This window comes from Phycomyces blakesleeanus, assembly GCF_001638985.1.
Source record: "Phycomyces blakesleeanus NRRL 1555(-) unplaced genomic scaffold PHYBLscaffold_5, whole genome shotgun sequence".
NCBI lineage: Eukaryota > Fungi > Mucoromycota > Mucoromycetes > Mucorales > Phycomycetaceae > Phycomyces > Phycomyces blakesleeanus.
This window is the reverse complement of record NW_017265138.1, coordinates 141773-155762: the sequence shown is the minus strand read 5'-3', so window position 1 is coordinate 155762 and position 13990 is coordinate 141773. Positions and strand designations below refer to the sequence as shown.

At 35.2% G+C, this 13990-nt stretch overlaps 6 protein-coding genes across 6 annotated transcripts; 3 read left to right on the top strand and 3 right to left on the bottom strand.

The window, feature by feature from the left end:
• Positions 1-24: 24 nt before the first annotated feature.
• On the bottom strand, positions 25-354 carry PHYBLDRAFT_157933 (hypothetical protein; the record flags this gene model as incomplete). Its single annotated transcript, XM_018433698.1, has 1 exon — positions 25-354. A coding segment is annotated over one exon (330 nt), but the record flags the coding sequence as incomplete, so codon positions are not given.
• A 424-nt stretch (positions 355-778) lies between these two features.
• PHYBLDRAFT_165068 (hypothetical protein) lies at positions 779-1976 on the bottom strand (the record flags this gene model as incomplete). The annotated part of the gene is made up of 5 exons (XM_018435155.1): positions 779-784; positions 831-929; positions 997-1123; positions 1233-1607; positions 1732-1976. The coding sequence occupies 5 exons, from the start codon at positions 1974-1976 to the stop codon at positions 779-781; spliced, it is 852 nt and encodes a 283-aa protein (XP_018294580.1).
• Positions 1977-4268: 2292 nt separating this feature from the next.
• On the top strand, positions 4269-5219 carry PHYBLDRAFT_180122 (hypothetical protein). Its single transcript, XM_018438265.1, has 5 exons — positions 4269-4330; positions 4408-4497; positions 4563-4694; positions 4840-4971; positions 5088-5219. The coding sequence occupies exons 1-5, from the start codon at positions 4327-4329 to the stop codon at positions 5105-5107; spliced, it is 378 nt and encodes a 125-aa protein (XP_018294579.1). The 5' UTR covers positions 4269-4326; the 3' UTR covers positions 5108-5219.
• Positions 5220-5526: 307 nt separating this feature from the next.
• Positions 5527-7783, top strand: PHYBLDRAFT_109058 (hypothetical protein; the record flags this gene model as incomplete). The annotated part of the gene is made up of 6 exons (XM_018428091.1): positions 5527-5784; positions 5904-5969; positions 6069-6348; positions 6443-7176; positions 7339-7586; positions 7729-7783. The coding sequence occupies 6 exons, from the start codon at positions 5527-5529 to the stop codon at positions 7781-7783; spliced, it is 1641 nt and encodes a 546-aa protein (XP_018294578.1).
• Positions 7784-8064: 281 nt separating this feature from the next.
• Positions 8065-8882, bottom strand: PHYBLDRAFT_63253 (hypothetical protein; the record flags this gene model as incomplete). Its single annotated transcript, XM_018441092.1, has 3 exons — positions 8065-8315; positions 8684-8741; positions 8820-8882. 3 exons carry the CDS (start codon positions 8880-8882, stop codon positions 8065-8067), a joined length of 372 nt encoding a protein of 123 aa, XP_018294577.1.
• Positions 8883-11786: 2904 nt separating this feature from the next.
• Positions 11787-13685, top strand: PHYBLDRAFT_165065 (hypothetical protein; the record flags this gene model as incomplete). Its single annotated transcript, XM_018435154.1, has 1 exon — positions 11787-13685. The coding sequence occupies one exon, from the start codon at positions 11787-11789 to the stop codon at positions 13683-13685; it is 1899 nt and encodes a 632-aa protein (XP_018294576.1).
• Positions 13686-13990: the final 305 nt, after the last annotated feature.

Sequence of the window (13990 nt, the reverse complement as noted above, 5' to 3'; positions counted from 1 at the left end):
TTCACCATAACCAACCAATTTTACCAGATATTCTCTTTCACCAGCAGCACCACGATGATCGCGAATGTCTTCAACTTCATAGAGCTCATTCTCAATTGTAGATTTATCGATGGTAGCCATCTTGAGTTCTGAGGGTGTGTAATTTCGGTGCAACAATTCTCCTTGCTCAACCTTTAGCTCATACGATCCTCCTTTATTTCTTCGAACAACTTTATAAAGACCTTCATAAATTGGTGGCAATTTATTTGGACGATGTTGTAATCTGACCTTTACGTGTGTTCCTTTGGGGATGTCTATTAGGATGTTCTTGTGATCATATTTCTTTTTAAACTCCTCGTTGATCTCTGAAAACTGCTCTTTGAGATAATAAAAGTCGCCCTTTGGCGTTGGAACTGTTATATATATATATTAAGGATGGAGAACAAAATGTGTAGATTTTATTCGTATTATTCCTGCAACATACAAAGAGAAACGCAGAGTTGATCTATATTCTATTAAAAGACTTTTATTGGTATTTCTAAGTACATTAGATGTATGATGTGTAGTAATATGATCCAATGAGAGAGATAAATATACCAAAAATGCTCTACCAAAAATAATAAATAATAAAAAGTCGATTAATAATGGGTAATAAAGACAGGAAGAGAATTTGATATTTTTGTGTGTAATCATAGAGTTTTATTTTACTTATTACCATTGTAGACAAGGGATTATGAAAAAGTAGAGAGAAGAGTATAGGTTGAATGCAATTCTGTTGTAATTAAAATGACAAGGTTATTTACATCTTTACAGTCATATATATACACACACATATATATAAAGTTACTAACCTTTGAAGTGACAGTGATACAGTGTGTTAAAGGAGATGTATACTTGATCAACAAAAGCATCGCAATGTTCACACTGAAGCCTGTGATGGTAGTGATGATCTAAACATAAATAATATCTATTAAGGAAATACCATTGGTATTATTATACGAGTTTTTGGGCGTTTACCAATTGTAACCAAAATCCAGGATGAGATAAGAAATATACTGAGCCAATATGCGCCAATTCTCCCGACAAAAATACTACCAACCCACAAGGAACAATAGCAATTACTGTCAAACTAAACAATAATCGACTGTCGTATATACATATATACATATATTGCAGAATAAGAGTTGTGTGCATGAATTTGTATATATATATACGTATATATATATATGTTTGTTTGTGTCTGGATAATTTACCTCACATCATTTCCAACAGATGGAAGGCGTTGTTTGATCCACACCCCATACAATGCTAGTAGTATGGCCCATATGACACCGAAAAAAACTCCTTCTAATGAAAAATGAAGATCATCCAGGATCCCAACCAGGAATCCAAGTGTGTGTAGAGCAGATATTTTTGTGGTCTGTCTAGGAACTGGTGTTCCGTACAGAGAAAGGATCGCCAATGTTGCTGGTATCGACAGAGAGCGTACAAAAGCATAATTTGTGATCTGAACATGTTGTAGAAAGATAGGACTGAAGTAAAGAACAGTAGTGTGAAGGCAGGCTAGAGGAACTAAACTACGAAGATTTGTATTCCAAAATAGTGGTGCTCTTGCCCAAACTGGCAATCTAAGCATATTAATAAATCAATCAATCAATAAATAATATATATATATTTATGCTAATTATATATAATGCACACAGACATATATAAATATACAGAAGAAAAATATTTATCAATATACAAACTTACATGCTACCTAATAGTCGCCACACCATCATCCCCATCCATCCCACACAAACTTGGAAGAATATGACAAAATAAGGAAAAGGAAACTTGTATTCTGTGCTTGTGGTTAACCATTTGTTGATTAGTGTTGCGATGAGTGTTGTAGCTATAACGACTGTAATGACCAATGTTGGATCCTTTTGCCCAAGCCATTTGTTGGACCTTGTACTTGCTGGCCAAGGTAGATCATCCTGGCGTTTTCGAGTCATGTCCTTATATGTACGTATTTTTTTTTTGTTTTCGGTGGAAAGTACCAAAGCCTTTATGATACAAGCAAAGTACAAGTAAAGAAAGTAAGAAAGAGGACTTCTTTAGGAGTTTGTGTGACTGTCTATTGTACAAGAAGCCTAATGTATTTTCTTGGAATTCGTATTAAAAAATGAATACTTTATAATAAAGTACTAGTAGCTATATCAAGCTTATATATATACGTCTCAGTACCTTAATGTACTGAATTTTTATGTGTTTTAATTTTTTATTCTTAATGATTTTCTCCAAATGTAAATATGAACGGCTTTGTAGAAAGCATGTATTTTGATGATATTTAAATATTAGAGAGAATGCCTTCGAGCCTGAATTGCAAACGTTTGCAAATTTTTATTTTATGCGGCGAATTAAATTCCAATATTTATTTTGCAAATTTCATGGTGGAGGCCATTTAGTGATCATTTAAAGCCAAAAGTAGAGAACCCGTTAGGATGTGATATTTTCAAAGACTGCTAAAAAAGAATTATTAGTGAAACCCAGTCAAAAAAAAAAGAAAGACTCGACCACAGTTGATGAAAACATAAGTACTGTGACAAACATAAGAGAGATACATCTTAATAAACTTGGCTTTCTAAGACTTATTCTCTTAAGTAGATATATAGAGACGACTCTTGAATATATTATGTTTATGTTTGAAGGTAAAGAAACAAGCTCAATTCTTAATAAAAACTTGGTGATGAAATGGCCTCCCTCAGTAAAATTTTACATCTTTTCATTGGAATTGTAATCGCCGCGTAAAGCAAAAGTGAGTGAAAATTTAGAATTTTCACTCGACAACGGGTTCTCTAGTTAGGGATTCCCTGATTTTTGACTTCAAATGCTCACTAAATGTCTAGTAAAAATTGGGCTTATTTTTTCCACTTCAAAACAAAATATATGATAGCCAGTAGCCTATTCTTTATACTTACTTAATAAAATAAGCCTTGGAAAGTCAAGTTTATTAAGGTCTATTTCCTCTAAATTTCTTAGTATCAATGTTTTCAACTTATAATATTCATAACTGTGTATGAGTTTTATTCTTATTTTTGATTGGGTTTTACAAATAATTATTTTTTAGTCATCTTGAAGTTATCACAACTCGACACCCTCTCTAGTATCTTTCACTTCTGAAGAACCTGATCCTTAATATCCTAGATGATGTTAATGAACACATTTGACTCTTGAACTTTAACCCATAGCATGTTAGACGTACTCAATTGAGTTATAAGAAAAGATAAAAAAAAAAAGAGTGGTGTATTTATGGTAGTGATGCCCTTTTTTTGTCGGGGTGTACATTTTCATGATAAAAAGAAGTTTCAAAATTAACTCGGACTTTGTGCCAAGACTGATGATGCTCTGCCTCCATATTCGTTTGAATTAAACCCAATTTACCGTTCTCACTATAAGTAAAATAAATAATTCTATTTTCTCGGCCCTTTGTGTTTGTGACAAGTAATTTGTGAGATGTCAAAGAACAGACGGTGTAGAAAATGGAAGTTACTTTCGCGTCCAGTCCAAGGTAATAAACCATCAGTCCTACTTAGTGAAACCGTATTATACAGTATTAAAAGAAGTGAAAGTACAGTTCAAAGACTTCTTTTTTATAACCTTTATGATCATTCATGGCTTTAACTACCAGTCACTTCAATAACGCCCCTTTCAATAAATCGTTTACCCATCTGTTTTTATTTTATTTTAGCACTCTTGAACTCCTGGTATATCCAATAGTATCCAAAAACTTCGCATATAAAACCAATAGGACGGTGTAACCTATCTCATGATATTCCGGACTTATTCCATTTTGCATTCAAAGCCTTGAGACTTTTCGGTACGTTCCGCTTCATAAAAAAAATCAACCAAAAGACAGGAATAATATATAAGCTACAGTAAAGGATTAGCCTTGTAGGTTATGGCTGTGGATACAAAGCAGAATTAAGCAGGGTTCAATAATAGCTATTATTATTTTTCCTATCTTTAAAGGCAAATGCTATATATATACACTCATTTATACAAAGCCAAGAAATGTGACATACATACATACATATATACACATATCAGGGCAGTTCATACAATCTTAAGCTAAGCCAATAGGTTCCAAATGTGTGTGTGTGTGTACGACATTTCTGCATTCAGCAGCAACAACATCCGTACTTTTTGGCGATCTTCAAAGCCCATCTTTCTTCCCTATTTTTTTTTTTTTAAAAAAATCTTTTTTCTTCTTTTTCTTCTTCTACTCTTTTTTTCCTCTTTGTACCCTTCAATACTTTTACAAACTTCTCCCTTTTTTTTTAAAGAAAAAAAAACAATAACATTATGAGTAAGTGCTTAATAAAATAAAAATAATAAAAATTTCTTTAGCTTCGTCTAACCCTTCTTCTTTTCTCGTTGTTGTAGCGGCGACCGAAACAAAGAAGGTTGACATGAATGAGTTCCTTTCCCATCGTCCTGAAGTTCAGGATTTGGTCGAGAAGAACATTTTGAAAGGTAAAAGAAATACTATATATATATATATACTTCTTGCTCTATCTAATCAGCAAAGATCTACAAAGACCCCAAAATCGCTCCTGATGTTCAGCAACAGCGTGTCGAATTGTCAAAGAAACAGATCGAAGACGCCCTTCGTCACAAAATTGAAAACGGACGTACACCAGAAGTTCTTGTAGAGCACAACATTTTGAAGAGTAAGAAATATTATCTTTACTTTTTTTTAAAAAAAAAAGAAAGAATGGATGATATGTGTGGTGATTGTTGGTTGGCTCTTCTTAAATCTAAAGACTTGTTATCTCCATACATTTTTTTTTATATCTGAACAATCCAAAAAAAAAGACACTCACGTGTCCCCCCTGCTTCAGCAGTCACAGCTTAAGCTTGAGAAGCACCAGTTGCATGATAAGTTGGAACACAAGCTCGAGAAAAGACCCGTGCCTGAAGATTTGGTCAAGCAGGGCATTCTGTCAGGTAAAATTCAAAAAATATATATAGTCACAATATATCCACGGTCATGTGACTTACAGCATTTTTTTTGAAACCCTATGTAACTCTTCATACTTAAACACGGACACACACACACCCAGCTGATGAAGTCCCTCGCTAAGGAAAAATAAGAAAACACGCACCTTTAGCAGTGATTTTTTTTTCTGAATATTCTTCTTCACAAACATATCAATATATTCGAATATTTTCTTTTAAATATACACACAATAAATATTTGCAAAAAAATGAATCAAATGAAATCAAAGAAGGGAGGGGGGAGGGGGGGCAGTTACCATGGTCACCAGATGATAATAAACCTGGAGAAAAGGGGTGGAGATGATTTGCTGGAGAGGAAAAAAAAATTCCCACGCTGTGACTTTTGTACAGTAATGAGTTGTACCTATTCTGAGCCCTTTCTACAGGAAAAGGAAGAAAAGCTATATATTTATACATTCTTTAAAGAAAGCCAAAAAAAACGAAAAACGAAAAAGTGAATTCTTTTGCTTTTTTGTTTCACAGCAGAATAATAAAATTATCAGAATGCTTTCTCGTTCTCTTTACAGTCAAGCATCCAAGGCTCTTCTCAGCCAACGACCCCGTGTAGCAAGATCAGGCGTACTTGGCAGAATCAGCGCACGCTGTCTGTCCACGTTCGACAAGCATCATGATGTATTCGAAACACTGGGGATCCAAAAAACCAACAACAAGGGAGTGTTTGATGGAGAATGGTCAGGATCAGGACCAATCGTTCCTTCCATAAATCCTGTGAACAACCAAGTCATTGCCGAAGTAGTTACTGTGAGTATAGAAGCAAATACATATCACTTCTTTGGTTGTATTCTTATTATTAACAATAACAATAACATAATATAATTTGGTTTCTGTTTTGGGTACTGATATTGCTATTAATATCGTAGGGTACTACAGCAGATTTGGATAGAGCTCTTGATAGGGTAGCCGAGGCACAAAAGATCTGGGTAGAGGTAAAATGATTCTTACATCTGATCTTCTTCCTTCTTTTGATGACAGATACAAAAAGAAAATCAAAGAACTAGTTCTCACAAAACTAATAAAACATTTAGATGCCTATTCCCAAACGTGGACATGTTTTGTTGGCCATGCGAGATGCTCTTGTCAAAAATCTTCAACCTCTTGGTAAATTGGTTGCTCTTGAGATGGGCAAGATTCTACCCGAAGGTGTGGGCGAGGTCCAGGAATATATTGATATTCTTGAATACGCTCTTGGTTTATCTCGAATGATGCAAGGTGCAATAATTCCCTCTGAAAGACCAGGCCATATTATGCTCGAGACTTGGAATCCACTTGGTACAGTTGGTGTAATTAGTGCCTTTAACTTTCCAGGTAATTATTATTATTATTATTATTATTATTTTGGTGTCTCACCTATCCAAACTGATACAATTTTCTAACCCCCCCTCCAACCTTATTTTATAAGTGGCTGTGTATGGATGGAACAGTGCCTTGGCCTTAGTAACCGGTAATGGCGTACTTTGGAAACCCTCTCCCACAACCCCGTTGTGTGCTCTTGCTATCACACGTATCTTGGAGCAGACCTTGCGCCAGCACAATCTCCCACCTGCTCTTTGCTCTCTTGTCACTGGCGGAACGGACGTGGGTGTTTCCCTGACAGCCGACAAGCGAACTCATGTGCTGTCTTTTACCGGATCTACCCAGGTGGGACGAGAGGTCGGAAAGGTCGTCCAGGGACGCTTTGGAAAGTCTATTCTTGAACTCGGTGGCAACAATGCCATTGTAGTAATGGACGACTGCGATATTGATCTGGCCGCGCGCGCTATTTTGTTTGCTGCTGTCGGAACAGCTGGCCAGAGATGCACTACCACCCGCCGCTTGATTGTACACGAATCCGTTTATGACAGTTTGATCGAACGATTGATCAAGGCCTATGGTCAAGTCAAGGTCGGAGATCCTCTGGACGACGGTGTTCTTTGTGGCCCGCTCCACACCGAGGCTGCAGTCTCGACTTACAAGCAAGTGCTTGACTCAGTAATCAAGCAAGGAGGCGAAGTGCTTTGTGGTGGACAGGTCCTCACAGAGGGTGAATTCGAACATGGTAACTTTGTAGTTCCTACCCTTACAAAGGTTCGTCCAGATATGGACATTATCAAGAATGAGGCCTTTGTTCCAATTCTTCACACCATGACATTCAAGGTAAAGACAACAATGATAACAAAAAAAAGATGGCATCAAGTACAAGGATTAATTAATAGTTTTGTAAATAACTGGCTTACCCCAAGGGGAGATAAAACACACACACACACATATATATATTGAATGGAATTGTATTTTAATTTTAATTTTAATTTTAATTAGACACTTGACGAGGCCATTGCTATTAACAACGGAGTAGCCCAGGGATTGTCTAGTTCCATCTTTACAACCAATCCTGCCAACATGTTCAAGTGGATTGGACCAAAAGGATCTGATTGTGGTATCATCAATGTAAACATTCCCACCAATGGTGCAGAGATTGGCGGTGCTTTTGGCGGTGAAAAGGAGACTGGAGGCGGCCGTGAGAGTGGTAGTGATAGCTGGAAACAATACTGCCGACGTGGCACTTGGTAAGTTGTAAACACATACATACATACATATATATATATATATGTGTGTGTGTGTGTATGTGTGTAATTAATTGATTATTTTATTATTCTTTTATTTACTAATTGATGGGCTATATGTATGTGTGTTTGTATACTTCTTTAGTACTATCAACTATTCTGGGGCATTGCCTTTGGCCCAAGGCATCAACTTTGGTTAATAGTAATCCGCCATTCTTATTATTACTTTAATTATTATTTGATTTTCTTTAATTGTTTAAAAAAAATAATATACACCTATATACATTCATGTATACTTCTTTTCTTTCCCTATTTTGTTTGAAAGGGACTGATCTGCGTGTGTGTGTGCGTAAGAATATGCAATTTTGGGTTTTGTAGTATGAAAGATAAGACGACTGCTCGGATAAGATGATTTTTCTGCGGAAGGTAGAGAGGGAAAAAGAGAGAAATAGAGTGTTGGGACAGATTAAAGAACGGTTGCCTATAAAATGATGCACCGATCGGTATTCACTGGTGTGCCTGTATTCGTAATTTTTCGTGGGCTATTCCAGGTCGGTGCACCTTGAACAAGAGATTTTGTTTCGATCACTTCGATCACTTTTGGCGGTGGTGGAGGAGGAGGAGGCTTTGGCTTTTCTTTTGGTGGCTCAGGTGGTGGGTATATGTTGAAGACAATTGGACCAGATACGCATGTTGGTGCTGTCATGAGGGGAAAGAAACAAGGTAATTTATCTATACACCCACAGATAATATCAAAGTAAAAATAAAGAGAAAAGAAAGAAGAAGTGGAAGAAGGAGGAGCTGATTTGACGAAAGAAAAAAATAATAATTATGAAACGAATTGAATGGTTTTATTTTAGTGATGTTGTCTATGAAAGCCACAATAACATAATTATCATGATCCCAAGGGTGAAAGCGAGTGAAAGAGAAAGTTTATTTTACTAATATTACCCAATCTAGCCAGAGTCAAAACATGAAATTGAAGAAATAATACAACAACAAACAAAAAAAGAAACATTTGGGTGCTGCTTCTGGTGCTGATGTTGTACAACTATGGTTTTGCACATGCAAAGCACAACAATGAACACAGAATTACCTACGATTGATATCAGTAAACAACTCACTAAAGCAAAAGAAAGATAGCTTGAAAACCCATGGCTTGAGATTTGATAGTTTTGCGTATATACGTTTTATTAGTAATATCAGTAATATCATTATCTATAGATCTTCACTGACATTCACGGAATCACATTGAAATCCGAGTAGATAAGTCATCAACAGGACCTCAAAAACTATCATGTATTGAACTATTTGTATAATTGGAATATATTGGGGCCATAATTAACACAAAGCTATGGCTATTCAAAGCTCACAAAAAGAAACTTTGCTCATCATTCCAAAAGGATAATAAAGAAAGAAAGAAAGAAAAAAACCTCCTCCAAAGCACTCATGTGCCTGTGCACTATTCTATAAGCAGTGAAAATGGCCATTTTTAAACTCTTATTAGAAGACAACATCAATTGTATTATTATATGGTATAAAATACGCTCGATATATTTAGTTTCAAAAAAGCTTATCAAAAATACTAGTACAAAGAGATGAGGAAGTCCAAGGGAGAAACCAAATATACTTTTATTAGTTTAAGTATTCATACCCGCTTGCATTACCTGTTCGCACTACTTATTGGAGATTGATTTTTGCAAACCCTAATGTTGTTTCATAATATTTGATCCTTAACTTCAACTACTTCTTTACTGTTTATTTCAATTGAGCACATAATTATCAGCGTGTGAAATATGTACAAGAGTAATCCATTGTCTTGATTATTGACTTTTTATATTTTCATAATAAAGAGAATATTTATTTTAAAGCTATATAGACACCAAATGTAAGTTATATACAAATATATATATCCCTCTCTTTTTAAGTATAATTAAGACAAGACAAACCAAGAAATATTTGGAGATATATCTAACGTGTCAATACGGATAGTCTACACATACACCCTTACTCATAATCTTTCTTATCCACTACGAATATGCTACGAGAGTGCTACAAATATGACTTTTACTTATGGTCAAATATATTGGTAAGAATAAAGTACAATCAGATCAAAACTATACCGATGCCTTTTTTTTTAAAGAAAAAAGAGAAATAATTAACGAGAAATACCTGACAGAGTGTGAATATCTGAACAGCAAGCCGAAATGCTTTATAGAGCAAGGTAATATCTTGCGGCTTAAAATAAACTCTGATATAAAGACAGCTTGAAAAGATTAAGACTAAAAGAGAGAAATAACTATCAGCCCGTAAAGCAGATATCTTGGGATAGTAACTTCTGAAAGTTTCCGTCAAATACTACAAAGTAGACCAAGCTTCTTATATATAAATACATTTTATATATATTGTTGTATCATATGCAAAAAGTTTAGATAACTCCATGTAATATGTATTTGAACTAATTTTGAACTTTTTTTTTAAAAAAAAAAAGATGCACAGTTATAAATTAATCCTATTGGCTAAGCTAATTTTGAACGTTTTAGTCTGTCCACACCAAGTAGTTACTGATGTTATGTCGTCTGCGAGTTTTACTTCTTTTAGAATGTGTTATCGATATTTTTATCCTTTTATAATAAACAGTGATTAATACTCCCATATGATATGTAATATACATTAATGAAAGATTCTCTTTTTTTTTGTTACATTTTCATTAAGCTGATCTTATCAATAATGCAATACCAAGAAGCATATACTCTAAAAAAATTAGAGCAAAATTGTATTGTAAAACCTTCACTGTCAGAAACTACCAACTTTTTATTTTTATTTTTATAAATAAACACATAGAAATGAAGACATTTCTTGACATGCGACCAACCATTTGCTAACCCAATCATTTGGGGATTACCTCGGGACTGGCCACAGCTTTTTGGAAATATTGTACTACATCCCCAAATAAAGTTTCTCTAGCTTGTTCTTCTCATTTTATCATTGTATGTAGAATAATGAAGTCATAGTAAGATCCTATAAACCCTTTATGAAAAGTTCATTTGATTGTGTCCCTCAAAGCAAAAGATAAAATTGACGAGACTTACTCAAGAGGGAGTATTGTAAACAGTATGTTTATGGGAGGCCTATTTGCACCTTTAACCTTCAAAAGTATACAAATACACCGGGAGATTGTGTTAGTAGGTTCCGTAATTTACACTGTTTAAATACTTTTTATGTTTCGAATGAATGTATAAAAAAACAACTGGCTTTGAAACAACAATTCAACTTTAGAAAACGTGGTAAGAAAGACGTGTGTAAAGAATTGTTCGAACCATGCTAATTAACTATTTCAAAATAAAAAACAGGTGTCTTGAAGCGCAAGTTAAAGGAAAGGAATATCAATCTGTAAAGTGTCTACAGTTGCTTTCTTCTTCTTCTTTGTGTGTGTGTGTGTAAGGTTTGATTAATGCGGTATTTCTTATACCTATAACGATTGTAAATCCGAATTTCATTTTATATTTCTTTTGGATTACTCAATCATTAAGAATTGATTGATGGTACTTGTATTAGGGCTACAATCAATACTAAGGATGCAAAATTCATTGTCATAACTCGTGGTATAAAATCACTACCAAAATCCCAGGCCAAGACTATATAAACATGACATCTAGTCTGATCAAATTAAATATATATAAATCTATAAATGTTTGTGTCCCAATTGAATCCAATAGAATGACATTTATTGGATTCCATTTGGCCAGTTTTTTTCAGACATTCCAGCTATTCTGGAAAGTATTATTTTTCTTTTATTTATCTATTTATTTGTATATTTATTTATTTTTGAATGTCAGAGGATAAATATCTTACAACCAACCCGTAATTCAAGGGGACAAGAAGTTGGTCAAAACCGGATCTTCGAATAGATTTGTACAATTAACCAGCGGTTGGTCACCTTCATTTCTTGTATGAAAATTCTCAAGAAACTTCCTTTCTAGAACCTATTTAAAGTATAAAGCGATTGGCATATACCACGACTGTACCACCAAGGGTATGACATCCGAAACTAAACTTCGCTAAAATTAAGGGTGCACATACGCAATATCAGGAAGCACAATGATCCATAATTATGCGTGATTCTTGAATGCACACTAAATAAAAATAAATTAGGAATCTTGGTCTTCAAAAAATTAATAATCACTCCTTTTACTCTTTACAATGCTAGTTTCAAACCTGCCCTTTGAAATCATACGCAAAATTGCAGACTTCCTTGACACGAGTGACAAATCCCAAGCCAGTCTTTGTTGCAAAGCATGGCAGATACCTCTTCAAGAGTCCATGTGGACACACATGACGATCGACGATGACCAAAGACTAGGGCGGATATGCGATCCAGGAAGCTTAGAGAACAACTTATACAAACACTATGGGCATCATGTACACACACTCCATATCGACTTTCCAGGCTCAATATATTCCAAGATCTTGGCTCTCCAAAAACTCTTGCCGAACTTGCGACAGCTTCGCGCCGAATTCAGAGCAAAAAACGACGAAGTTTTCCAGGAAGTCATGTATTCTGAAAATGCTGTCGACTGCAGTCTGTGGCGATCCCTTACAGATGTGTCAATAAACCTAAAGTATTCTTACTTGCAACGTGGAATAGAAGAATTTTACCCAATCATATATTCACTACATGGCTTAAAATCATTGTCTCTGGATCAAGACTGTTTCGTGAATCTGCTCGCTCTCACATTTGACAAGCTCGAGCTTATCCACAGCCATCTACCCAAGCTGGAAGAATTACACATAAACACAGAGCCGGTTGCTATCAGTCCAGAAAGGCTGAGCGATATATCCAGATTGACGCCAGTGACCCATCTAAGAGTTCTAGACTTCAGAATCAAGAATTCGGTTCACAGATGGCTGTATTACCTGGCCGTCAAATATCCAAATCTTCGCGCTCTCAAAACCCTATATTTTACCAGTGAATTCAGTAAAGAGCACAACTATTCAAATATGAACCTTACCAATATTCCATTTGCTTTTATAAAATTGCAAGAAATCCATGTCAAGATCATTCTTTCAGCATTACGAGCATACCTTGATGTTTGGAAACAGCTCCGGCTACTCAACAGATCAGTCAAACGAATACACTATGAAATTGATCACGATATGGACGGTCAGGACGGAATCTCAGATCTTATAAAAAGCTGTATGGGGTCATTTTCAAGTACACTTGAATCCGTCACCGTAATAACTCACTTCCACTGCAACATGGATCTGTCTTTAACTACATCCCTCGAATACTACCCTTGCCTTGTCGAGATTCATATTGCTATAATCGGAATCACTATCGAACTGGACATTCTCTTAGACCGCTGCCCTGTTCTGGAAAAACTCTCTGTATATGATTCGACACTTCTCCTTAGTAATGACGTGTGTTCCAGCTCAAAGAAGCATGGATTATGCATGTTTGTGTTACGCCAAGGGCAGATAGATGTTGGCACATTGAATTATTTATCGATTCGTTGCAGAAACCTCGATCACATGGCTTTCTTAGAAGTTGCAATTACGGGAGACATTTCACAAAAGACAGGAAACATATGCGCCAACATGTCCTACACACATTTCAAGGTTCTTTGGCTCTTGAATGTTCGGTTTCAGATATTAAACAACGACAAGAATACCAACCTGATTGCTTTATCTCGACATAAACCAAACACCTCAGTCCAGACCAATATTAAAAAAAATACAGACCGCCTGGATTGTAAAAGGAATGATGCAAAAGGGCCAAAGGAGTTGCTCTGGTTTTACATTACCTACAAAGACGACGAACTTTATTCGAAAAACAATGTACAAAGACTAGATAAAGTAGAAGCTAGACAGGCCGGAAAATACTTTAGAAATTACCAACGAAAAAAAGGTATAGACCAAAAAGACCTCGTTTTTGAACCTGAACCTGGATCTGGCTCTGACAATACAAAGGAAATGTGGAAAAAAAGTCTCCCTAATGGTCATGGTACGATTGAATGTGGTTCAATAGCCGAATACTATCTAGATGGGTATCTGGATATAGATTATTACCGCCTGTACACACTTTTCAACAATTCACCCTAGATAGTCACATTCACTATAAACAACCTAGCCAGATTTTTCTCAGTCAAACTAAAGCATACATATTCCTAATCTAATAAATATAATAGAATAGAATACTCAAATGTATTCACAAAAGTCCTCTATCCGAGTATATTTTGAAACATTTTACTTGTTTCAAAATGAAAAAAAATACATTGATTTGTTTAAAATAAAACTAATCACAAAATTATGATATCTATAGCTAAATACTTTATTAATTATATAAAGAAAATATTGGGCGGGTATTACTGAGAAAAAAAAAACAGAAAGCGAATAAGTTTTAGGAT

What these genes read in the sequence shown, in the direction of transcription:
- PHYBLDRAFT_180122 (XM_018438265.1), top strand. An exon ending in CGAGAAGAACATTTTGAAAG is followed by an intron (nt 4,498 to 4,562) that starts GTAAAAGAAATA and finishes AGATCTACAAAG; the next exon opens with ACCCCAAAATCGCTCCTGAT. An exon ending in AGAGCACAACATTTTGAAGA is followed by an intron (nt 4,695 to 4,839) that starts GTAAGAAATATT and finishes CCAAAAAAAAAG; the next exon opens with ACACTCACGTGTCCCCCCTG.